General features: G+C 34.7%; 1 protein-coding gene across 1 annotated transcript; it reads right to left on the reverse strand.

The window, feature by feature from the left end:
* Window positions 1-434: 434 nt before the first annotated feature.
* LOC105457092 (alpha-catulin-like) lies at window positions 435-27,199 on the reverse strand. The gene is made up of 10 exons (XM_011701542.1): window positions 25,859-27,199; window positions 15,567-15,756; window positions 7,519-7,796; window positions 7,172-7,414; window positions 5,090-5,353; window positions 4,544-4,795; window positions 3,937-4,096; window positions 3,736-3,854; window positions 1,403-1,609; window positions 435-815 (listed from the first exon to the last, which is right to left on the reverse strand). The coding sequence occupies exons 1-10, from the start codon at window positions 25,919-25,921 to the stop codon at window positions 435-437; spliced, it is 2,157 nt and encodes a 718-aa protein (XP_011699844.1). The 5' UTR covers window positions 25,922-27,199.
* Between the last annotated feature and the right edge of the window lie 682 nt (window positions 27,200-27,881).

Here is a 27,881-nt window from a genome sequence, read left to right on the forward strand (position 1 = left end):
GAGGTCAGCTGTAATAAATCTACGTAAAGGATGATAAGCCGCGAAGTCAGAAACTATGATAAAAGACAACGGATTCGTCGTAATATCGGTAATATTATTTTTCAAATAAATATTGCGAATCAGAGCTATCATATGTACAATTGTGAAAAAACGGTCTCTCGATCTTTCTGTAATTCATCCTGAATTTCATTGAAAAGAGAAAATATTGCAATTTTTTGTCGATGGCAGTAAGTTATTGCGACGAAATTACGACGATTCAATGTTATAGCGCGATCGAAATTAGATGATACGAAATAAAACGAAGAAGCTGAAATGAAACCAAGGTCGAACCTGTACGAAGAACGTGTAGTGTTCTCGACGTGTGCGTGCGTGCGCGTGAAACGACATTGTCACGTGCCACGTGCTACGGCACGACGTGTTACACAAGGCTGCTATTATCTCGGTAGCGTTGCGTGTCTTAAGTGCTGCAGTTGTGCATGGTGCAGCTGCAGCTGGAGGAGCTGCAGATTCTGCAGGCAGTAGGATGGCTGCTGTGTTCCGGGCGACGTGTACGGTAGGACGGACGGATGCACGAAAGAGCCGGAATTCCGGGACAGCCCGACATTCGGGCTATAATTGAAAGGTAGCAGGGATAGGCTAGGGGGTGGTGGTTTCAGGATACTGTGAAATTGCGCGGACGTGAGTGGATGGGGTTGCACGTAAGGGCTTGTGGAGGGCAACAATTGCGGACTAATCGGATACAAACAATCCTCTTCGGCCTGGCCGGGCACCGTCGTTGGGCTGAGCTCCATGTATTGCGGCATGACGAGATTGTGCTAGGTGGTGAATAGAATGGAAGGAAATAGACGTACTCCAAGGAGATAGACTCGATCTTTTTAACTTGAACCTGAAGCCGCGTGTCTCTGCGGCTTCGACTCTGGCACTTGTGCGAACATTTGAAACGCGGTCTCGCAATATGAAAATATAGTCCATAATTCGGTAAAAATGAAAATAATATTTTATGTCGATAGCATAAATTAATGTTCCGATACAAATATTCGCACAGATTAATACATTTTAAAAAGAATTTCATAATCTTTTAATTCGTATTATTTCATAAATAATTTTCAATGCTGTTTTCCATAATTCTATCTCTGTTGTCGTTTTATATATACATATAAATGGCTCCGGAAGGCTAAAGTTACCTGTACTTATAGAATTTGCTATACTTTCTGACGTTTTACAAGAAACACAGTATTATAAATAAAAATATGTTTAGGTAGATACAACAGATATATATACATGTATGTACAAACTCATTCAATACAGACAACCTCAGTCATAAAAAAAATTTGCACGAAAGTATGTCATCGTTCATTTAGGAAAAGCTAGATTTTGTGTATCAAATAATCTCATAACTCACCTTTGTGGCGCAGACGAAACACGTTGTGACCACCTTCGAGATTACATTCATAAGATTTTTCGTTTCTTGTATGACATTGTCGACTTTCGTAAAAGTGGCGGCTTTGCCGACGGTAGGATTCTTCACGGTGAATTGGAGTTGCTGAACGTAAGTCGGCACTCGATCCAAATTCTCCAAGAGTTCTTTCTTGTGTGGTCCACCTGGTACCTGCACCCATGTAACATCGTATACAAACTTATGTTTTCGTTCGTATCGCAAGATAAATTTGTTCGTATTTAATTTTCAACGATCCGAATACATAAAAACATTTAGCATATAGCGTTTAACCATTAATAAAAACAATAATTTTTAAAATAATAATATATCGATCGGAAAATAAAATTAGCTGAAATAAAAATTTTATATTATTTATTGTCCACGTGCTATATGATTAAAGAATTATTTTTTAATCTTTAATGATAATTTTCATATTAAAATATTCAGACACGTATAAAAACACACACATACGAGTTTGAACAAATTTTGCAGCATATATGCTGCTGTTATAATCTATTGTACTTTTGATATTCAAAATGTGCCTATAAAATAACTAATATATAATAATATAAGAGATTAACAATTGTTGAAAATTTTTGAACGCATTTACCTTGCGATATTATTTTTATTCATATTTAGCGCATTTCTTAGAGATTCTGTAAAGCAAGATGCCTGATTCTATTGTTGGTTTATTAAATGACTAATAATAAATACTTTGTAGTACGTATCGTAGATACTTAAAGTTTGCATCTAAGAAGTTAACAGAAAGATCGTCTATCTGTCCTATAGGAGAACACAATGCACTTTCAACGGAACGTAAAAGATTTCTCGATATAGATATCAAAGTGACTGTGTGAAGTGGCAGTGAAATAGTACAGACCTTATTATTTTCGCAAACTTCCTTCATATAAATTTTCTCTTTTTGAGACAATATTATATTAATGACATGTTTTCGGGAAGAAACAAATAATCTCAAATTTTAATTTTCCTTAAAAGACATTTAATCTTTCTATAATATTCAAAGATATATATGTATATAATGGCGAAATATATATAAATAAATAAATTGTATACATATATATACATATATAGTATTTAATTATGTAAATATTTCTTAACGAATTTTGTTTGATAAAACATACGATAAAGGAAGCTTGCAAAAATTGTGAGACATAATACTCATGCCCCAGATAGTGGAAGGAGAGGGACCACAATGCACATAGACGTCGTCCATAGACGGAAGCATTCCCGTAGCATCTAAAACACACCTTACTAATCGTACACAAAAAGTCGTAAAATGTATGTACATAAAATAGATTTATTAAATCATAAACGTTCATTATGAGTTTGAATGACATGGTATATACGCGCAAATTATTCCAATTTTCGAAACAGTTAAATCGTATACTGATAATATAATTATAACAATATAAACAAAAATTGTAGAGTTTAACGAGTTTTTAAATCTTAATTATATTTGTATGTGATTCTTATATGAATATAATGAATCATCGGTTTTTGATGAAATAGCTCTTTCTTATATGTCACTTGTAATCGTTTCCAAAATCTTTAAAAATGCTTTTATATAGAACGATTTTCTATGCTATTTGTAATGATCAATAAGAAAATCTACGTGCGTGATGTTGCATAGCAATATACAAACATAGAATTTACAAATGTAGAATTTACAATGACAACACTCACAAACAGTAGATAGAACATTGACGTCGCAAAGAGAGAGTTAGCGCTATATATATGTATATACACATATACACATACACGGCAATGAGAATGATTTGTTAAGGCGAAAGTGATATCTATTAGTTCAAAAGGGTCTAAAGTAAAGAGAGAAAAAGTTACCTGGATGGAGGCATTCAAGAGCGAGGGTATATAAAAAGGATTGTATATAATATAGAATATATTACAAGGTTAGCGTCTTGTTATTTCTCTTAAGAAGAGTATAAAGAGAGACCAAAGTGATTTCAGGTGACTATATATATTCGGCCTAGCTAGGAGGGGTTCGAAAGAGGGTAGCAAACGTGTTAATTCGAACATGTCTAATGCTAAGAACGCATGTCGAAGCTACTTCTGGTCTGAAAGCTACATTTATAGTAGCATAAAATAATAACAAGATAATAAAGTAAAATAAAATAGTGCTTTCATACAATTGAAATTTTCTATCTTTATACTTGTTCAAATATTATAATTTTTTAATGTCTGTTCTCTCTCTCTCTCTCTCTCGTGTGTATATATATATATATATATATATCTAGAATGCATTGATCATTTCTGCGTACCCCTGGCCGCGGCAAAGACATGTAAACCTGCTTCTCTGGCCGGTTTTGACTGAGTTCCAAGACATCTTTTGCTACTGTCGTCACATCAGTCATGAGCCATTGCCACATATCGGCAAATACTGTGAAATATACAAAAACATTAAATGAATTAGCAATAGATCGTTGTCGCAAATTCAGTGGAGCATTTATATTTATACTTACCTTCGAGATTTTCCTTGGCTATTTTACTAGTGGGATGCCTAGCTAGCGTGTGCGCGGCCGTTACGACCTGAGGACCATATATTCTTAAGTTGATCTCCGTGAACTTGGCCGATACTTGCAACGATTCCGAAAGTGCAACGTGTCTTAGAAGTTTGCATACCTAGAAGGAGGAATAATATGTAATAGTGAAAATAAAAAATTTGCGAATCATCGATAAAAAATAACCATGTATTCTAACTTTTATGTATTGGGAAAATTACTACAAAGTCACAAAAGATTTATTGTTAGTATCGGACATGAGTAATGGTCTATGTGAACTAATTCACTTAAAGTTAGGCGTGAAATAAATCCAATTAAGTGCTATAACTGATTACAATCTAGAAGTGATGAATGATAATCACTGCGCACTATGTTTAATAAATCAATAAATGTATTTTAGAATCACACTCGATGCAAAATTAAGGCATGCGCATTTTTGCTGAATAATTTTGTAAGTCAATAATAATCCTCGAAAAGACTCCTGGTTATTATTTGTGGACTTTGAACTTAGAATGCACGTGCACACGAATGCAGACACGCGGTGCGTGGGCCACGTCTAGGAGCTTACTTCGAGAATGTGTTCGATATACTCGTGGAACCTGTCGCTGCTCTCTTGCAGACGATCGATGTCATTGGCCAACGCGAGATTTCTGATCGTTGACACGAGTTCCTGGCCGGCTTTTGTCACTTGGCCAAGATCGCCGGCTTGCTCCATCGTCGTCGCGCTGAGCTGCTGGCGAAGGTCTCTGGTCGCCCGTAGCACACCCATTACCGCTTGTTCCATTTCCGAGCTCGGTGAACCCCCGCCGCCCTCGTAATTCTAACGGAACACAATGTTTATTCTTTATCATGTTTAATTTATTAGGCAGTATTTTTTATTTAGATTGTTATTCGAAATATATTCAGTCATTTTTGTAACGAACAAAATTTATTGCAAACTAATTTCACGTTTTGATAAAAGCCACGTAATTTCAAATTTTATGTTTTAATTTTGTAAATCTTATCACAATTAGCGGTATTGGACTTTTTACGCATTTTTACACGATATTAGTAAATAATATTTAGTCGCGCATTTTCTTGTAAAATATTATAGAGCAAAACTCTATCGACTCACCATACTATTGCCGATCCGCAAGAGAGTATTAAGTTCGAGTTTTGCACGATCACAAAGCAGAAGGATATTTTCCCTGTGCTCGTGACTCGTATAAGCGCTGTCGGTGAAGTCTTGCGTCCTCTCGACCACCGTTTCGAGCGCCGACGTAAGTGTTTCGCGACAGCCCGGTCCCAGCAGAGTCATCCTCGTTGTTTCGACGAGCCTTTCGAAGTGTTTCAAAGCTGAGCAAACGGTACTGCTATCCCAGTCTTCTTGCTGCGGACTCTGCAAGGAACGAAGGACGTAGAAGAGATATCTTTCTCAAAAGATATAGCAAATTTTTTCATCTATGCGAAAGAATCTTCTTAATATAATTATTTAAGTATTTTAAAATAATTATAACGAGTCTGAATTGATTCTTTCGTATAATCACAATGTTGAAATACATTAATGACTAGCGACGAATATTATAGATACGACACAAATAATATTAAATCTTTTAGAGAGATGCCACGTTTGAGAGCGTTCCACTTAGCCAGGTTGTCTACAATCACTCTAAAATCGATTATGTCGCACGGAAAGTGGTAGTAAGTACTTAAGTGTAAAATACAAGGATATATTTTTCTAGCACGGGTAAAAGTCGTTCAACGTGACCCACAACCCAATAGTGTCTCGCGCGTTGTTTCTTCAAAGACTCGAAAGGTTTTCGGAAGGGTCGGTAATATGTGTGAAATATTCCACCTCATTTATTTCACGCTAAAAGAAAAGAAATCTGGCACGGAATGAAAGCACCGCGCATCGAAGTGCCGATATGTAAATGCGAGAGCACAATTTGGCACGATACGAATAACCATTCACGTTCTTTATGACGACCGTGCCGTTTATGGCCACGATTTCCGTTTCGCGATAAAAACTTTTCATCGTTGCTTTTGGATAATTGTTGGACAGACTTTTTATAAACTCTCGTTATGAAATCATAATATTTCGCCATTGATGCCGTAATTTAATTTTTTATTTCCATTTTTTAATAGGTGTTTAATTATAAAACAAAACTTGTGTGCGTCGGATGATTTACGATTTACAGTTCTTTTTACATAACTATTTTTTAATAGTATCATTATATATGTATACGAGTATGTAATAATTTCGGCATAAAACTGTTCGTTTTGATTCCACGAGTGAAATCTGTAATTTTATTTATTGTTGGTTTCACTACTTTCTATTGTGTATTTTGTTTCCAATTTCTCGTTATATAGATTTTCTTTTACGGTAATTTAGCACTGTTAATTTTTTTTATTATGTAAATGGAAAAATAATACATTAGAATGTATATATGTATGTGTATATACGGAGGATTATTAAAAAATTAATAAATAGTTATTAATAAATAGTTCAGTCATAAATTGGTTAGAGTCGCAATTGTCATTGTGAATAATCAATTATGTACATACTTTGCAATCGTGATCGATTCATATTCGTAGGACATATTCCGCTGATTCTACTCTACCATCTTCGACCACGGCTTATCGATTTCGTGCCAGGCCAGACATCGCGCCATTATTTATGGTTTCTCGAGTCGTATTAGGATCGTTTCGATATCTCGTTTACAACTTCTGCAAGGGCAGCGGATCGCGGTTCAAGGTCGTTTAAATCGCGTATTAGGAAACGATTCGTAAATCACAATTTGGCTGTAGACAAAGGCTCTTTTCATGTTGGAATATTTCCAAAGCTTTCGGAAACATTTCATCATATCTACTTTTTCTTTCTGATCCTTACAATATGGATATGCATTCTCGATATGTAGCATCATAATGAGAGTTGAATGCTTATTTGGCAACCGCGATCATTTCGCGATTATTGGCGTTTCTTGGCAAAGAAACTTTTAACGCGAGATTTATATCGGTAATTATTTTCATATTAATTCTTAAATTATTCGCCATCTTGTTCTTTAAATTAATATCGCAAATATATAAATATTTTGGGAAGGAACTATTTTGTAATTTCATTACTCTTTCAGCTTTATTAAATTAATTTTAACAAGATGTGGAAATGTTTCCGTTGTTCATAAGTATTTATTAAGTATCCTCAAAACGAACAGCTTACCTGTGAATTCGAATAAGACTGAGATTCGCTACAGTCTAATACTCCGTCCTTGACAACGTAATGTATCAGATCCATCGCTCTTCTCATTTGGCAAAAAACAGTGTCTCTGTTCTCCTTAGCGGATGGACATTCGGGATGCCTTAGACATGTCTTGCTGGACGTGAGCAGCATCATGGTACTTCTCTCTAACACTTGTCGTGCCGCTGCCATCTGCGCGCGTCGCCTCTCATCTTTGAGATCATTCTGAAAATGAAGTGCATCGTTTAATCGAATCACGATTATGTACTATGGAAATTAGTACGAAACTCATGAGTGATATATCGATTAGCAAGAAACCTGAATCTCACCTGACGATCACCCGTTAAATGTGCCAACTCGACCATCTCCCCTCCAAATTGGCTGAACGCCTTGACGAATTCCGTGAAATTCGAGACACTTTCGAGGCGCCCGAGACTGCGGGCGACCTTATCCTTGGCGTGAAGCAATTGATTAACCACGACGATGTCTGCCAGGAGGAGGACTTTCGTCACTGAGCCTAGGAGACATCTGGCAGCTCTTACGACGGAACCTCGGTCAGCCAAGCTGTCTTCCAAGGCACATTCGCATAATTTCTCGATTGCTGACCCTAAATATAACATAATCGACATTGTCGGGTTGTATTCTCTAATTTTATAATGTATAGGTATATATTTGGATATCAAGTTAAAATATATATAAAGTCATAGTCTGTTCTATTAATTCCACGGCAACGTTTAATTCTCGAAAGAGAGATCGATCGAACGAATTTTGAGCGAGTGTGACGGACAGGGAATACTGATGAATTAAACATCTCGCCTTTTTATCGTGTGTCACCGTAAAATTGGAGTAACTGATTTAATTATGACCGAACCTTTTGACTTAAGTACGACGGCTACGAGTAATTGAGTGCTCTTGAACGATCGTAATTAGCTATCGCACATTCGCTATCTTATCTAAACAATGTCATACTTAATTAAACTTATCATTAAGAAATATGGATAAGCAAATATGCAGCACTGCGCATTTATATTTATGAACGTATTGAAATAGAAACGTTAATTAATCTTTTTTAAAACCTATATATTAATTACAATTTTAAATTTTTATTCAATACTTTTTAAACAAGTGTATAATGTCCAATATTAAAAGAGTCATAAAAGGAAATTGATAAGAATAATTGCAATATGCAATTTGATTAGTATATAATTTGTTGATAATGATATAAAAATTGTTCTCAGCGCTTTTTCTAGCAATACGATTTTGACAGAAATCAACGTAGAAAACTACATTAAACAACAAGTTACATTTGTGCATAACGTTTTCTAATAATATCGTAATCGATTGGAAACACTTCGAATATGAGACGTGAAAGTTGCTCTGTATCATTAAATAATTATTTTCGAAATTAGAGAGCCGTAGTTAACGCGAAACACAATATCGCCGCTGGCTATTATCATGTATTAATTGTTCATCTCCATTAGAAGCTTGCAGTGTCCTGAAGGTAAACTGCTATAGAGAGAATCGATGAGAGAGAACAATTGATTATAATCAGTATTATTTGTTCCTTTATCGGGTAATTATGAGAAAATACTGATTGGACGAAACAGATAAATTTTCAGTGAAATAGATAAAATTTGTCTGCAAATCCCCGATAGCAATGTTTTATTGTTTCTGTAAACTTCCGTTAAATTCTATTCATCAATTTATTTCTTCAAACACAGTTTCTTCATCAACTCAATATCTATAAACTTTTCTCATGGGCCACTGCGAATTATTACATGTTCAGCAGAGCTTGTTCACCGTTGTACTTGATAGATACTTTTCTCATTAATTAACGAGAAAAGCACCTCTTTATTCTTCTCTATTTTAACATTATATTGCAAACTTGAAAATTAATTATTGTATATACCACATTTAAATATTTGTTATGATCTATCGCGAGACATTGCTAATGAATACCTAAGATATCCGTAATTGAATACTTATTACTACTACGATTAAGGATAGGCAATGTTCTGTTTTTATGTGCCGCACCCTGTATTCTTTTAGAGGATAAATCGCTTATACTCTTCTATCGAACTGATTAGTATAGCGATGTCAGCATTGTAAGATTAGTCGGTTCGATATGGAATCCTTATAGCGTTTTATATAGATCAACTGTTACGTAAGAGAACTTGACCTAATTTAAAAATCGAAGTACACTGATTTCATACGATTTCAAATAACCTAGATGTTTAATTATTATTCTGCTAATCAATGATTGATTTTTTTCCATGTATTTATCAGCAAAAATTCAAGAAAAAGTTCTGTACTGTCTATATTTCATAAAGCACAAAAGAAACATGTCAGTCGATAAGAATTATTTCTCTTTTCTCTCTCAGAGTTTAGCATTTACTTATTTAATTATTACAAAATTGCTAAATTAATTATAAAAAAGTCATTAATGATTGATGTAATATATAGGCAAACTATTTTATTAATAGAAGCACCTACCTAATTTCGATATTTGGTGAGATGTTTTTGAGCGCAATGAAGCAAATAGAGCACACGTCACTTATCTAGATATCGGTACCTCAGTGGTGGATGCATCGGGTGGATTGCAATTGGAGAGATTGCTCGCATGCGACGCGCAGAAGCGTGTCCTAGGAGTGCGCTTTTCATGATTCACAGAACAAAATATATCTGGCCGGGATAAATACGTCAAACTTGAGATTGACATTTAGATTTTTATTTCTTACTTACGAGCGAAAAAGAACTCCCTTTTTTTTGTTCCGCATGTTATTCATCGATACCGTTACGAAATGCTGTATCTATTTGATTCATCACGTAGATGTAAACATACGAGGAAATCAAATTATTGTTATGAAATACGGTTCGTGAATTTCGAACAAACTATAGTTTTTCAAGATGCGTATCAATCGCTTAATTGCCTATTCTTGTAACTTTCGGCTGGCACGCGATAATGGTGAAAGAACAATTATGCGTTGCTTTAGTTCGCGTGATTAGGAAAGCTCCAGTCATAAACGAATAATTTACTTTGGTGATTGCGCGTAATTGTAATTGTAATCAATGCTAATGATTTATTCCTGGATTTAACTATGAAAATGATATTCGTATTTATTGATATTTCTTCTTGGCATAACAATCTTGCTGCGAATTATATTCGGTTAATATCGAATAAAATACAAATTTAGGAAGAGAAAAATGGAAGCCCGTTGAAACAGCTTTTCATATAGAGACGTAATAAACAAATTTTTGTATATTTGATATAATGGATATTCTTATTACTCTAAATTTTAAATGTAGTTTAAACGTTCGTTTATTTGTGAATGCACCAAGTATTACATAGGTAATCAATTTGATACCGTTTAATTATTTTGCATGCCATCAATATGGAAAGTGTCTTTAGGAAAGTTGTTCCAATGTTATCGAGAGAGCATTACTCTCTTTATATAATGTGAATTTGCATTTGTGCAAGCGACACAAGTGGTTTTGCGTTCATCAGTGAGCACTATTAAATTGTAGGAGTAAATAGCGCGGAATGGCGTTTTATGATAACCATGATAATGTGGGTTTATGAACGATCAATGACGATGAATGTGACTAATGAATCACTAACTTTACTCGTTAGCGAAACGTTTATCCGCGTTTACCATCAATCCACGTTGTTAAATCGCTTCGATATATTTATATTACGCTCCTTCATTAATAATATCTCACTTTATACAATGCAGACTTTATATAATGCAATTTTCGTTTGCATATACGACTTTATGCAAGTTTGCGCAATCCAATTTGTTATTTCTTTTATTGGTTTTTACGGTGACTCTATTTGAACGGGCCTTTTTACTGTTCGCTACTAAAGTACGCCGAGTGAATTTATATCGCGTTTTTCCCAAGTGACATGTCATGATAAAAATCGCTCTCTTGTGCCCGTATATATACTGCAAGCTGAAAACTTTTTGTTATTCGGTTCCGTCATAAAAATGGATTTATCACCGTTACATCGGGAAAATGTCGCGGCTTATTTGCGGAAAGAAAATTGCAGTAGAATCGTTGGCGTTTGATTTCAAATGTACTAACGAGCCTGGTATTAATTTGATCGATTTGTTGAGGATATTAATCTGTTTACACAATGTTACGCGAAACGAATTAACTGCGATGTACAAATATAGTAGGACTATGTAAATAAAATATATCTCCAAAATATCTATGTATATTTTGCAGATGCAGAAATTTTAATAGATTCGTGTGTTTTACATCAAAATACTACGCACGTTACAATTTGCACATACAAGATTAAACTAATAGGTCCATATCAATTGTATGCTATGTATATATACGCTCCTTTGTCTTAACATTATTAGTTACTAAATGTTTTATACATTGAATTATTTCGATCGTAAAAGATGATCAAAACGAAGATGAATAGATAATATTTATACAAAGATATATGAAAGCAATTATTGTTTGATGTCGATGGATATGATTGCGAATGAACGAAGTCGAAGCTACAAAATTTACACTGTATCTCATTAACAGCGTCGCGTCGGTAATTTCTTTCGATTTCACCCTGGTGTTTGATATTTTCAATTCTTGGACAATTTATTTTTGCCCCGTGCATCACGATATTTCCAGCCTCTATTTGCATATAACCATTTTATTGCCAATTATTCCGAATTCGATCTCTGCTTTTGCATTCGTTTTTCATATATTCCGAATGATCATCGATGACCATTTCGTCGTAACAGCGTGTCGACATAGAGACGCTAAATGAAGTAGTACTTTATGTACTTTCAGTTTAATATTACGTGGTAAATATTAACGTATCATGAAACGTTATGTCTTTGTAATTTTTTATTGCCCGACTTGAACGGATGTCGGACGTTAAGCGTACAACGTCTACGCATCCATCAACTTGCTCGAGTTGCATTTAGTTGGCAGTGACTATAGTCTGCTTGTGATTAGATAGGTGCGACTATTTCCGAATGTTGCTTTGTGCTTACCGTTGCTTGTGCGTACCTATGCTGTTTCCCCTAAATTTGGCATGTTGCCATTTATCTTTTACGGTGGTCGCTTTTCGTTATAGTAATACGCTTGCTCTCAGTCGTCGCTGTTCTGGTGCGCGAGTTTAAATTCCACGAAGCATCGAAAATAGCGTTATCTTGGGAAAGGGAGCACAACCTGCAAGCGTTTAAGCATTCCGTGCAATGTCGCGCTTCTTCCATCCGATCTCAATTTGTACATACGACAAACGTATGCGACCTGTCTCACGTATAATTGTTTACTTAAAATTCTACTTTGTGTCTCACAAAAATTTTTGATTTCCTATTTTGAGAAATGACAATTTTCACGATAATAGTAACTCATCTTAAACACATGTTACGAAGAGTGATCTGTATGCAAAAACCCACCGACGGTTTATACAAATTCGTCGCGTGCTGTGTCATAGTGAATTCCGCAGGCCGATAGCGCAATTCTACGGTTATAGTTACACTTACGGTGGCACCGATTTACACGCGATACCACGCGAAACGATTTGTTCAAGCCAGCGGATAGTAAACTTGCATGTCTCCACACAATTACAGTAATATCGCGGTGTCCTTTTTTGTATTCATATTTCATTACTTCAAATTGATACATCTTATGAAACATAAGCAATTCTATAATTTAGTAATCGAATTTTCCATCTTATTTATTATCGAGAATTTTTTTATCAATATTCTAAATTCGTTGGAACACGTTGTTTCTCATTGCACAAAATCCTGTTTGATAGTTGTGATGAAAACTCGGTTTATTATTTATATATCGGCGTTTTCTCTCTCTCAAGCGCAAGATGATAGTGAAGAGAATAACTGATGTAATAATAGTATTTCTTAAATGCATATATATAAACGATGAAAGAAATATTAGAGCGATACTTAAATTGTAAATAAGTTTTCATTTCTAGTATCTATAGCTTTATACTGTTATAGTTGCCTTTTTTATTCTCCATGAATTATATAGAATATATTTTTTGAATCGAATGCTACACCGAGTAACAAGAGCTTTCCTCAAGATCTTCAATTTTGTGACGCGGGACTTTTCACGTTGAAGCGAGACCGTTTCTTCTCTTTATAGCACAATTCTCCCCGAAGAGCGAACAGGTGTGCTGGAAAGAAATATCCGCGGTCCTTACTTCGGCCATTACTTCTCCGCTATTTGGCAAAGATACGTCGAGGCTCTTCTTGTATGTAGGTGGCGAAAAACCTTTCAAGGTTTGGTGGAAACTAGGTCATCGCGCGCGCTATTTCCACATGGTAGCTGCAATCGTTTTGCAATGTGCGGCCTAGCGTGAAGATACGAAAAGATATAATCTACTGACGATAAGACTTCAGAGAGTGACGTTCAAAGGTTACGGGCCTTATCCTCGCGTGTATGGAGCCTACTTCCGGTTTGCGTGCTCTTAGAGATTGTCCGCGCAAGGTTGCGTACGGTGTAATTTGTATCTTTTCGATATTCGATGTTGGTGTTCGAATCCGAGGGTGTTTCCTTATATGTTATAGCGTAAAGAGAGATCCGCTTTTACACAAATGTATAAAAAATGTTCGGTACAAATGCGTGAAATATGTAAATCCGTATAATGTTTATGCATGTTCTTTCTTTCTCCCTTCTTCCTTTTCTCTTTTTAAAAGGCAGAAAGGTTTTAAGATACTAACTTACATGCTAAAAAGAATATTGATCGTTTCGTGCGCAATGCGAATCATAAAATCGCATTAGAGTAATTCGCGATGCTCTTAAATCTTCACGATTCAGATTTCCGTGACCTGTTTGACGAACGGTCATATTCGATGACATTCAAGCTTACGATTCAAAAATAATTAAAAATGAGAAAGAGTTGTGTATTCTCCTTAATTATTTTTCTGTATTCTTAGGAGACATTCTTTATGAGACATTCTTGTAACTAATTTACAACGCGATAGAATTTTATATTTACGAGTAATTTTATCGTACGATTACAAATTTATTTAATATAATAAGTAACACAATTATTTTAAACACTAAAAAGCTAATGAAATATCTACCTGCTTGAGGTAATGTTATTCGTGGGAAAGAAACCGGTGCAAGTATAATGCAATTTGTTCTTGAGAAGGAAATAATTTCAAAGAAGAATATAAAGTTTTCAATAAAACATAATCTGGATGAAAGTATTAAAGTACTTGAAATTATATCATTGTAATAAAATTTATAATCAAGATAGAAATTTCGCAACAATATCGTTAAATATATATATATATATATATATATATATGTATATATTGGATTTAAACAAGATTAGCATTCAAAATTTAATAGCGTCATCTTTTGAGCTGTGTGGAGTTGGCTCCTCCACTACTGAAAATTCACTAACGACCATTACCACTCGATTGGTTGTCATTGGTAATAATTCTCTAATTGGTAGTCTATTCTCGATGATTGGTAGTCAAAGTTGTAAATAATAATGAAAAAAAGACATACGCGCGTGAAATTAGCCTCTTCTTTCGCAAAATGTGGCTTTCCAGTGGATTAGTGGATTTTCAATAATGGGCAAGCTAACTTTACACAGCTTATCTTTTGCATATTTCTTTGAATAGTACCATGATTGTAATAAAATACATTGCTTGCCAAAATTTAAATTTTTTATAAATAATATTAGACATAAAGAATATTACGAATTAACATTAATTTCTGCATTGTATTGTTTCTTTACTAGATAATACATCATTCTAAAGTTGTTCAATAATCTCGAACAGATGCATGATGTTGGTGTGCAAAATACGCCAAGTTTTAATGTGAATTTACACTGTAATGTGCAATTGGATACGTTCGTATTGTTCTAACTTTTGATTAATGCACTATCGTAATATTCACTAGAATATTTGCATTGAATTTGCGTTTATGTCATGTCGCATAATTTTCATCCGTTCTGTGAAACTTACAAAAGTGATATCACTTTTCTTTATTTTGAATGAAATATTAGACCTTTTATTAATACATTATTACAATATATATTTTTTATGAATAAAAATCTTTCGACAGTATATACAATAAATATATACGATATTATATACAATAAATTCAAATAATAATAATGTAGCTTGTAACTTGAATGTTACATAGTATACTCAAAATTCATTAATTTAGTGAGAATTAAATACATAAAAATCACAGTTTTTTTAAATCATAAATGTTAAACTAGGGAACTCTAACGAAGAGACTCTAATTCTAATTTAAAAGGGAATTATTGTGCTTTAATTTTATCTGGTTGAAGTATATAAAACTATTCCATTTTTTTTGTTTGTATATTTATTTTCGTTATTATCAATTTTATGTACGTTACAAGTGCTATCACACTTACCTGCAACTCTCGCCTCCTTGCACGCCTCGTACATGTCTTGTTTGATCTCCGGGTTGTCGTCCGCGATAGTTTCGCCGACGGTCACGAATCTCTCGACCGCCAAATTTACCGCCTGGCCGACCCTGGCGACCGCTCGCAAACTCCGATCCGAGCATAGCGGTCGTTCTCTATGTGAGATTAACGTGGAAATCTGTAAAGATATTGCATTTTGATGAGTGTACAAAATTTATTGATGGAGAAATTTGTGTTAAATTTCATTTTATAATATTTTATATATTTTGATATAATTAATGAAAAGAATTTTGATTCTTGTTTAAAAGGCCCTATTTATTAAATATTGTTTCCATAATAACAAATATCAAAATGGCGAACCATAAAACTTATCGCTTCGAAATATTTAATACTTGATGAAATAAAATGAGAATACATATATATACATATATATATTACAGACTAGTTTATTTCGCTTTTGAACTCTTTACTTTAATTAACATCGTCTAACCCAGGTTTCAAAATAACCAGCGGGTTCGTCCGTATATCGGTAACGCATATTCCGTATTTGTTTCAGTCGTATGTATACGACTAGCGATCGCGGTGACGTGCTGCTCGCGTTGCACGCGGAATTGCGTTGGAGTTTGTGGTAGCTTCGTAAAACTACGTAACGCGCCCCGAGCATTCGCAAACCGTAGCGAATGCACTGCATTTTCCACACAATTAGACGATGCATTCGTGCGCCGTTCCTTTCAGAGATGTCTGCCTCGAAGGAGGGAAAAGGAATACGGACTGTGACGTGGAGCGAAGGGACGAACTCGCAGACTATTGTTCTAAGAGATGAATGCATGCAGTCGCGTATATATACACACATGTACATATAGAGCAATACGCACATAAACGACTCCATTCATTCTGTTTCGATCGTCTTATGTAAATGAGAAAGATGTCTATGACGACACAGCTTGCGTGTTGATTACGCATGCGTGCGCGGGAGCGTGAATGGTTATGCAGGATAAAACTATATTGTATATTTCAATATTGTGCCATAACGTCGAAATTTAATTTAATTTTGACTGTAATATCGATTTGGCACTAACTTATATTTTTTCTTGCGATTATAAAAAGCATTGATAATCACTGATATAAGATATACAGTTTCTTCGATGGCATCTATAAATTATATGATTATTGAAAGAACCTGTCTATATAAAAAAATTTAATAATACATTGCAATATAGCATTTTGTTCAGAAAAAAGCTAGGTGTACAATTGTGTATTTTATTCGACCACTGTGATATTATCTATCTGAAATCTGTGATTTTTTTTCCACCTACATACGCACAATGTACGTATGAATTTTTTTTATTTGTCCGTCGTGCAATTAACACAAAAATTAGATCGAATTTTTTAAAAGCATTATATTTTTAGTATGCGTCAAATGTATGTATATTTTGTAGCGTTAACGCGTTATACACTTTATGTTAATGATTTGCTATTACTTGAATACGTTCTTTAAAATGTGTTAAGAAACTTACGAACCTCATTCTACAACACGTATTACTGCAATTACTTTAAATATTTAATTTCTTTAAATATAGAAATTTCAAAATTAAATTCAAGAATTTAATTTTGTAATTTCTATATTTATCGAGATGTCAGTATTATTCTTATAAATATAATGCTATAGAATTACAGACAGAAAACGTGCACTTATAGGATGTCTTATTTTTATCGTATTATATTTTAATGATAGACGTTTGTGTCGTTAGCAGGAACTTTGTCGTTAGTAATGATGGCCGCCGCTCGCGAGTGTCTCACACAAAGTTCAATATAACTTTGCATAATTTCCGCCGACCGGAACTCCATTTTTCACGATGAAATTCCAACGGGTTTCCTCGAGAGACGCACGAGTAACCGACGAATAATTGAAATAGCTACCCTCTCATAGGAAAATCGGTCGCCTTGCATGAAAATTCCCGAAAGTTCATGAATTTATGTATTCGTCGACATGATATTTTATTTTCTATTAAGATTATATAAATCGTTACGCTTAAACCAACAATATATTTTTTTTATCTCTCGCATTGATATTAACAATAATTTAAGAACGAAGTCCTTGACGCGGTTGTTGGCGATATCGATCCGAGTACTACTGACGATACCGTTAATCGCTTTCACGTGCGAAATTCATCTCCCGGCTTACGTGGCTATTCGCGGAATTTTCGATATCACCGGTGAATATTTAGCTCGCGAGATATCATCAATCAATTCCGATGTCGCATCGCGGTAGCGAAGCGTTTCCTGACGTACCTCCATCCTCCGTGACACTGTAGCGAGAGCTCGGACCTGTAACTTATGTTCCGTAACGGGGGCGGCTCGTGAATTTATCGCTCTAATACGCGACGATCATACGTGACATTATGACGTGCGGAAATAACTTACCCTGCAACCGCGGTCTCACACATAATCGGTGAGACGTTATTAATGCATAATCGCGTGCTGTCCTATTCACAGAAAATTCGATGAGGAATAACGACAGCAATACTAGTCATGGTATATTACAAATAATCTATACTTTAACCAAAATATTTATTTTGCACTGCTGTTGCTAGTTACGAAAAATAATACACAACATCCATATTTCTTGTTATATTTTGCACTCTGTTAAAAGCTTCTAGTATATATAGATATCAAATATCGATATCCTGTCCCGATGTAGAAATTTTATTTATGCTATCATGATAATCCGATAAATAACGCTAAGCAATTCCCACGTGTTCATTAACACTGCAGTGTGACGTATAACCGGAGTTGTGTAATTATTCATATCACGACTGGCATATTATGCTCGGTATTGCGCATTTTTAATTTAAATGACCGCTAAACGTAATAAAGTTCAGTCAACAACGCAGAGAGGATAATGGCAATTGCAAAATTCCTGAATTTCTTTCTGTCTGAAAATAATATGTTTATTTTATTGTAAATTTTATTTATCAATATATAGAAATATCCTGCAGATATGATATATTTAATGAGTTACAGATCACTTTATTCTTATACCGTTATACAATTATATCGATCTTTTAAAATACCTACGTGAATTTTTCAAAATTGTTCCAAACAAATATAAATAATGTTGCAAATATATTAATAGTTTATGTTTGGAGAAAGCCGCGACTTATTTATTATTCTGCTTCGTGCGTTGTCTGGCATTATTGTGAAACAAAAGTGAACATGTTAAAATGGATGAATTTTCGTTTGTGATCGATCTCTTCACTTTGTTACATCTTTCATTTACGAAATGGATATTGGAGCTTCGCGAATACGAACATGGTACGGTAACAACGGCGAGGGCGATGGATCGCCAGCTGCTGTAACTTGAGCAGGTGGCAGCCTATCGCTTCGTTTAGCAGGGATGGGCATCCCTGTACAAGTCACAAAGAATGCTAAATAATTAAATTAGAAAAGCGTTGCCGAGCGTTTTTGTTATTTAAAGCTTATTAGCTTTATTTTTTATTTTTTGAAAAATCACACCGCTAATTTGAAATTAATTTGTTACTAAAATAAAAAAGCATAATAGCACGGCAGCAGTATAGAGCGATCAATAGTATTTGCGAGTTTTTTCCTTTGCTCAGAAAAATATTTGGTGATTTGTAAAAAATATTTGACCTCCAAACGAATGCGTGGCATAGAAGAGAAAGAGAAGCTTCTCGCGGAAAAATTTAATTAAAACGTTCAAAGAGCGAGAATTGCGAAGAGAATGAGATCCGATAAGTAGATTTGACTAATTTAAGATAGATTTTAGGACTTAAGTATAATTTGATAAATTCTCCTTACTTTTACTTCATCAAGTCTAAAAAGAAGATTAACAGCCATATTAATCAAGGAATTTAAATCGAATCGAGAAGTTGTATCTTTTTTTTTTAATACTTTTCTTATACTTTCAATTATTTTTCTTTTTTCTTTTTTCTCTGTAGAAAAGAGAATAGCATACATGTGATTACTCAGTTGCGGCATAGTTACTAAGTCTCTCCGCACTTTTATAAAAAATGCATGAGCTTTCACTCCATCTACGGTCTTTCTTCGAGTTTTCTCATTTCGCCATTTCCTTCCTGGCTCACATCGTCCTGCAAGGCACGATTTTCGTTTTTTATTTATCTAGGGCAGCCTGGACTCTTTCTTTACTTTCGATCAATTTCCTTTTTGCGTAATCTAACATTGTGTTGCGATATTTTTTCGTCTTGTATAAGCCAGCGCACGTTTATTTACAAATACGCTGACTTTAAATAAGTTCTAATTCTTTGAAAGAGGTATTTTCTAAAATGCTCAATCTATCGAAATTGATGGCAAATAGGGACGTGATTGCGCTGACATCGCACAATCTATACAAATAGATTCCAAAAGAAAACGTGCCAATTTTTCTTTTCCAACTCACTGCACCAACGCACTTTGTTAGGAATTTTAGAAATATCGATCTTATTATAGTGATAATATCGCTACAACGGTCGACAATGTAGGACGTACTTTCTTCTTTCACGAATTCTATAACGAATCTTGATTCACCGCCGAATAAGCACCAAACGAAATGACAGTGAAAGGCATATGGCATTTCTCGCCATGATCAGTTCGATCCAATTTCCCGGTCATGACAGAAAAGGAAGATTACATCGATAGAATGGAGAAATCCGGAGCATTGCAGAGTGTAAATGAAAACCTTGCTTTGATTCGCAAGTGAAAAGATTGAAGAAGAAAAGAAATAAATATTCCACACGTTTTATACGAGATTAGCTGCCGACTCTGTTGATGCAGAGAAATTTTGCTATCGCCGAACAAAAGTTAGGAAACTGATGGAAACGAGTTATCGGACCAATTTGCTTCACGGTGCGAGCTAGAATGGTTCGCTAATTGATACTCCAAGTATGCGCGTAACGTCGGCCGCTACAAACGAGTCGCGAACAAAGAGCCGTGCTAATTTGGAGAATTCAGTTACAGTTGTCCAGTGGCCATTGTGTACTATAGTTCATTTCCATTTCAAAAGTAATATTTGCCACGTACATATCGAGGTTTGTCGAATCGTGAGAAGTGAAGATTAATTTATTAACCTGTATCAGCTATGCTAATTAAAATCAGTTATTGAAAATATAAATATCTCCGTAAAATTTAATATACATAGATTAGCATTAATAATATATATATATATATATATATATATATATCTCGAGAATGTTCGTACAATGTTCAAACAATTAAGACGAGAAAATATGATCAAAGCGGATTTTAATGTTTAATAATATTTATATGGAAATCTTACAATTTTCGGTTGAAGCAAACTACGTGCCGAATATTGTCGATCTTAAAATGCAGCTCTAAACTAAATCCGGAGTGCGTATATATAATATCACAATTAAATTAAATTAACAAAACAATTTAATAATTTGTTTGTGATTTAATAATTCGCTAATGAGCATCTTTTCAATCCTGTAAAAGTGTAAAATAATATAGATTGCAGGTTGCAGAGTTAAGATATTTAAATTTATACTCGTTCTCGAGATATTCAAACTCATATTATTAAAAATAAAAAGAAATAAAATTTTTAAATTTATTTCAATGTATTTTTCATTAATAACATTTGCTTTATTAATATTTAAAAGGTTTTTTTTTAATATTTTTGTTTGTTTTCTATATGAAGCTTAGGAATTCTGCTTAAATAATTATTAATGTTAATGTTTATCTCTAATGCCTTACTAATTATTGTACGGATCGCTCGACAATTGCAATCTCTTATGATTTCACGCAAGAGCATTTATTTGTGTTAATGGAATGCGCGCTTTTCGCGATGATATTTATATATATAATTAATTATGGCGAAAACATTAGTTCCATTGACACGAAGTTTATGTTAGCTCGGTGAGTCGTTATAGAAAGTTTACATGTACGCATAACGCATTACATCAGCTAGACGAGTGAGTACTGTACCGAGTGTACTACACTCCGTACGCATTTTTTTCATTGTCGTCATGTACGTGGATGATTTTTTTTACATAGTACACACTAGCTTTTTAAACGGTATACATTACATTACACGTAATTTATCTGAAAATTAATAGTTGACGGATTGTCTTTTTTAACATTGTTTTAATAAAAATTAATATCTTATTGTTTATATTTTTATCAATATCTTCTAAATTGATGAATACTCTATAATCTCTATATCCTAAATGAATTATATAAATACATTCTCAATAGGTACATCCTGTACGAATTCCTCCATCCATGTAACTGTGAATATATTAGTTTTATGAAAGTCCTCTTCATACAGCCCGTCCCAGTTAACGACGTTGTTGTATAAATAAAGATAGAGCAGGCCTTGGGTTACGGTAATCCGTTTATTCGTGATTGGATTCCAGGCGATTCCATAGATATGCCACGAGATTCTCTTCCTCCCTTGAAACTGTCGTTGAAGGCTATTCGATTAAACAGTTTTTTTTTCATAGTTATATGATATTAATTATATGATATTCGCTCCAGAATTAAGCAGACTCGTATCGGTATTTCTAAATTCATCTTTTCTTCTACAAACTAGCAAACTGAATAACTACAATCTTTATATTGTTATTGTTTTAAACTGTAAAATATTTCTTTTCGGTTTTAATTTGACAGCAAATAAAAAATTTTTGTATTAACTTTCATTGTAAAAAATTTGTTACTTTTCACGTTTCCGCCTTAAGAAAAAAGTTACTTGATTGGTATCCTGTGATTCTTTGTTTTATTATAATATTTTTCTTTTAATTTTGTCATTAATTCTGCAATTAATTTAAATTAATTTGTTGCATTTATTGAATATGTGTTTGTTAATACATCACTTGAATACAGACGATTTTTAGATGCTAGGTTTAAATGAGCACATCAAATTAAATAAAGTGTTTGTGACAAGTGGCAGAAACTCATTTTGCAAATGACATGTTTTTAATCGTTGAAAATTACAAGACCACCGGGTTTGTTGTTATGATAAAAGTATGAACTTCTCGTCCTCCGTTTTACTATCGTGCGAATGGCGCATAAATCTCTTCTCGTAACTCGTTTCTGATGGACTACACAAATGTAATGCAAGTCAGATTTCCACTACGAGAGAAATAGGATGCATGGTTACGCATTTTTCGATGGAACATTAAAATTTACACGCAAAAATTGTAAATGTTATCGCTGAACCGCGTGAAGGAGCTTGTAATATCGCGATCATCGAAAAGATTAGGCTGACACGTGTAGCGTGTGAGCTTGACACAAGTGTTAATAGACTTGCGTGACTTTAAATTATAAAGCACGTAGATGAGCTTCCCGGATAAGTCACACGGTTTTATTTCCGACGCTTCACAACTTTATTAATACTCATGTCAGTATCGTAATGCATATTTTCAAACGTAGATAATTAACATCACGATCCATTGGAAAACATAACTCTGATCGTTCAAATTAATTTGTATCATTTTATAAATTTCATTACATTATTATACCTTTATTATACAATTATTTATTACAAAAAGATGATTTTTGTTATAATAATAAGATATATTAAATTGTCGAAAAGGCAATATCTTTGTATCCTTTGTTATAACATATCATTTTATTAATTAGATTTTACGTCACATTAGTTTTTTTAATATCTAATATATTGTTACAACTCTTAAAATATGTATTAAAAATAATTTGTATAAAGTCATTGAATGTCAGAAGATTGCGCTAATATCATAACATTTGATTTTGTCAAAATTTTGTTTTAAACTGACTTCTACGGATAATTCACGATTTTGCCTACAAATTGAGCTGAAAATTTTTGTTTAGTTTTTCGTTTATATTATACGGATCATGCCAGAAGAGTAATTTCCTCCGGGAAGCCTTCGTAACATGAGAGAGTTCAAGAGTTTGATAGCGTTTCGTGTGTATATATATGCACAATGAGATAGGAAAGTGGCTCTATTTGAAAGGATTTTTGTTTAAAATAATACCGCTTAAACGAAATAATCGATTGTCGAGAGAAGGTCTTCCTAAATAATTTATATTTTGGAGATGTGTTACGCTGATAAAGCTTTTTTTTTTAAACGAAGAATTTAATTTCTTATAAGAAACTTGTAATTGCGATAGATTGCATACACACTACTCGGAAAACCCGCAGTTGGAAGAAATTATTGCAAATTGTTACAGGTGTAAATAGATACGTGAATTTGAAATGGTTTCCATGAATTTACGAGAATGTTATTTCGCGTCAATTTGGCATCCAATTTTCTTTCGACGTTTCTCTAACTTCCGCCCACCAATTTCAATTTAGATTTCGCGAAGCTCAATTACACTTGCTACCAAAGTAGGTGCAATTTTAATCGCACGAACTCTTCTCTTTCGTTCTTCGATTCAACGCATACAACGATATTTTATACAGGAGGTAAATGCGCTTGCTGTAAATATCGGTAGCCTCGGGGAAAATCGATTATAACGCGAATCCATCTCACCGTAAGCACTTTGAGATGCAACGATCTGCTCTTTCCATATGGAGAAGTCTATCAAGATTTATGGTGAAAATTTCACCTATAGACTCCACCTTCTAGCCGTATGGTTTTGTTAAACTTTAGTTTGCTATATTCTTGTGAAATTTTCCAAGAATGACTTTTAAAATAATCACGGTCAACTTGACACTGACTAATGGCCTTTATCCCTCGTTCATAAAGGTCCTCTACCTTTAAGTAATACTTATTGAATGAATCATTCACGATAATGCTTAAGAGAGAATCGAGGTCATGTTCAAATAACATTTTTAGTAGAAAAATGTGCTTTATTAAAAAAAGTAATTAATTTTGCACACTCATGTAATTGTCAGAATTGACATTTTTTTAAAATGTTTTCACATTAATTAAAAATTTTTATAACTGATATAAAGACCAGTTAATTCGAATTGTGTCATAATGAAAATTTGTTTTGCGTTTATAAAGATATTGTACAAAATGAAAAAAAAAAAAGAATTTTATTTGTTTGGAAAATTTATACATTTCTCTGCACATTACATTAGCATTGCGGAAGGAAATATAATTATTCATTGACTCGTTAACATATTATTTTTATGAAATTTCTGCTACAAAAAAAAAACAAAGAATCTTTCTGACATAAGTTCAATCTTTGCGAGTGAGTTATCTTTTTCAAAGTGATACTTTACAAGAATTTATATCCGCATGGAAATATAAATTAACATATATATGTGTTAGTTCTTCAACTTAATTCAGAATGGTTTAAACACAGTTTTTGTTTATTTTTAAAATTCAATGTAATTAAACATAATTGAGATAAATATTTTATATTGTCTATTAATCATGCTTTAATTATTTCAATTATATACATTTTTCTATCAACATCTTGAATATATGATTTTTGTTATTTTATTTGATTGAATTAAAACTTGATTAAATATTTCACGAATTACTCTCAAAAGTAATTGCTCTACAATCTTAAGGACAATGAATTTTGCGTGTTTAAAATAAATTAAGAAATATGTACTTAAAATGTAAATCACAGTTTTATACTTTGGCTCGAGGCTTTTCCGACGTTCATTAATTTCCTTCTTTTTATTTTAATGCTGAACAAAGAGTTCCAAATCAGCTTTAAGTCATACCTATGCGATAAAGTGTAACCCTCTTGGCGAAGCTTTATAACGTTTCCGTTGGTTTCTAAGGAGGCTTGGCATTTTCTTAAAGCTTTTTCTTCTATTCTAAAGAGACATCTAAAGTTTTTAAATGGCCAAATTCATTTTAGAATTATGCTACATTCATTAGGATACGTTGATTTAGTCTGAGAATATTAAAAGGTTTCATTTAACTTGTACATATTTCTTATTCTTACGAATGTAAAGAGGTTCATATGTTGAAATGGATTTTAGATTATAATTTAGATTTAAGGGAAAAATTATGTAGCTTGTTTCAGAAGTCGGTATGTACATTATATATAATAAACTTACGCTTTAATACACTTGTATGTTATGTAAGCTGGCACATAAAGTGGCACTTTAAATGTCAAGTACAATGTTCGAAATGTGAAATAAGAAGAATTGATGCATCCATAAAGAACACATTTATCGTAGGCACTTATTTATTATATTTGTTAGTGTTACGTTTAAAATGTGATATGGCGTATAATATCCATAATTATAATAATAATTAAAACATCGACGACTAAAAATATCTTTTTCCGATGGGCAATATGTTGAAACTTTTAATAATTTCGATAAATCTGCAGTGAGTAATTATATTGCGGCAACATACCTGTCGTTCACCAGCCATGCCGCCCTCGTACATGCTTCCTCGTCGATAATACACCGCCGGCATACAAAATTTCAACGATACGGAACCACCGGGACCCCGTCTTATAGTCTTACCGCACTATAATAGTCTTTTTAATCTATCTTTAATTATACTATATTCTGTTCTTTAAGGTCGTTTATTATTGTGCCTGTCACGATTGTTTTGTCTTCGGTTATATCTTCGTCTCCTTTTTGCTCCTCTCTTTAGCCATCGACTTTTCGTTTCGTCTTTTCGTATGATCAAAATATACTATGAATCGTCAACGTCATTAAGATATGTATGCTCTTCTCTTATATGTATAGAAATATTACTTTTCTCTTTTTCTTTCCCTTGGTGCAGGTGATGTCGTGTTCGTTAACAAGTGATACTTTGGAACTCTTCGATATTCCGCCGTTCCTTAAGCCGCTTTCTTGCGCGGCGCGTGACGGTGGCAACAAAAATAGACGCGCGTGCAACGGTCGAGTATGTGCAATATGTATATATATATATATATCTCTATATATCTGTAGGAAGATCACTGGTTGTTTAGGCTGCTACTACAGGTCCAGAACTTGTCTCCAGGTAAGTGAGGTCGCCGTGTCGAGCCGAGCTCTTGCAAGTTCGTCGTCACCCTCTCGACGAGGTACATGACCCGTTGACGGCAAAGTGAATTGTTGCTGATCCTTGCGATCTTTCTCTCAGTTAGGCTTCTCTGGTTTCGTCCTCGTTGAAACGATCGTTGACGTGCTGTTTCGACGCTATGGGGTTACTTCACTCGAAGACGCCTTGGCGTCGTCTGTTGGAAACTCCGAGTTTCGAGAGAGTTTACTCCTCGGAGTGGCGCTCCGGGACCCGGCGTGTTCCAATAATCGTTATCTTCGTTCGTGTATCCGGTCTTCGAGCCGGACCGATCTTTTTCGCAAAGCTGCACTATGCCTGCGACAAATTGAAGGATCTTCAGATCGGGACGATCACGGCGGTCGTTTAGGCTGTACGAGAAATCTGCTCCCACGCGGATCGGCGCGCGTGATTGACGATCAACGATGACGACGACCGCTCGTTGTTCAGGGTGCACGACTCGCTGCTGTCTCGCGTGCGCGCGTACACAGTGTGGGCGGACGACATGTGAGCCGCGCTGATGTGCGTATGCATCTGTACGCAATTTTCAGCCCTTTTCTGACGTTGCTTTCTAGCTCGTGTGCATACACCGCGGCACGTATCTATACCTGTGCGCGTGTCGTTGATTGCGCGATTATTGACACGATATGTATGTATGTATATATATATATATGTGTGTAGTGTGTGTGTGTGTGTGTGTGTGTGTATGTGTGCGTTGTGTATGTATAGATGTATGTGTGATTGTGTTGTATGTGTGTTTTTAGGAAAAATGAATATATGGGTGTATACGTGTCTGTGTGCACGTATCACTTGTGTGTGTACGCACACTTAGGCACACGTGTCCGTACGCGAGTACGCGACGTTGTTTCGCAAGGGTGAGTGGCTGAACCGTAAGAGGAGCATATATGTATTTATATATGAGGACGAGTGACGTACGCAAGGGGTGTATACGTGTGTATGTGTGCGCGCGAGAACGACGGAGCGCGTGTCGGCTTCGAGAAACAGGTACCGGCCTGCCGAGTGCCTAGGGGAAGACTGGACTCGGAAGCAGCGACTCGGTGGCAGGATCCACGGGGAACGACGAGTGCGGCTGTGTGAATCGGTCTCACTCTCGCACTGGTATTCCCACCCCGAATCCGCCTATTACCCTCTCGCTCCCGCTCTCGCTCTCGCTCTTGGTCTACGTGAACGAACGAACGGCTGCCGGGCACAGGCGCGCTGCCTCTCTCCACCGACCGAGAATCAATACGTCGGCAGCCCCGTACTTTCGCCCGCGAAATCTCAATTTTTGCGCTCGACATCGAGTCGAGCCATCTTATTTTCGACCTTAGTCATCCTCGAATTGATGCGACACGTTTGTCTGACCTCATGCGTAAACGGTAGCTGA

Source organism: Wasmannia auropunctata, unplaced genomic scaffold, assembly GCF_000956235.1.
Source record: "Wasmannia auropunctata unplaced genomic scaffold, wasmannia.A_1.0 LD335400.1, whole genome shotgun sequence".
NCBI classification, from domain to species: Eukaryota; Metazoa; Arthropoda; class Insecta; order Hymenoptera; family Formicidae; genus Wasmannia; species Wasmannia auropunctata.

What these genes read in the sequence shown, in the direction of transcription:
- LOC105457092 (XM_011701542.1), bottom strand. Translation starts at nt 25,921, where the DNA reads ATGCCGGCGGTGTATTATCGACGAGGAAGCATGTACGAGGGCGGCATG. An exon ending in TGTCTTTGCCGCGGCCAGGG is followed by an intron (nt 1,610 to 3,735) that starts GTACGCAGAAAT and finishes ACATGGGTGCAG; the next exon opens with GTACCAGGTGGACCACACAA. An exon ending in GTTTCGTCTGCGCCACAAAG is followed by an intron (nt 816 to 1,402) that starts GTGAGTTATGAG and finishes TTCACCACCTAG; the next exon opens with CACAATCTCGTCATGCCGCA.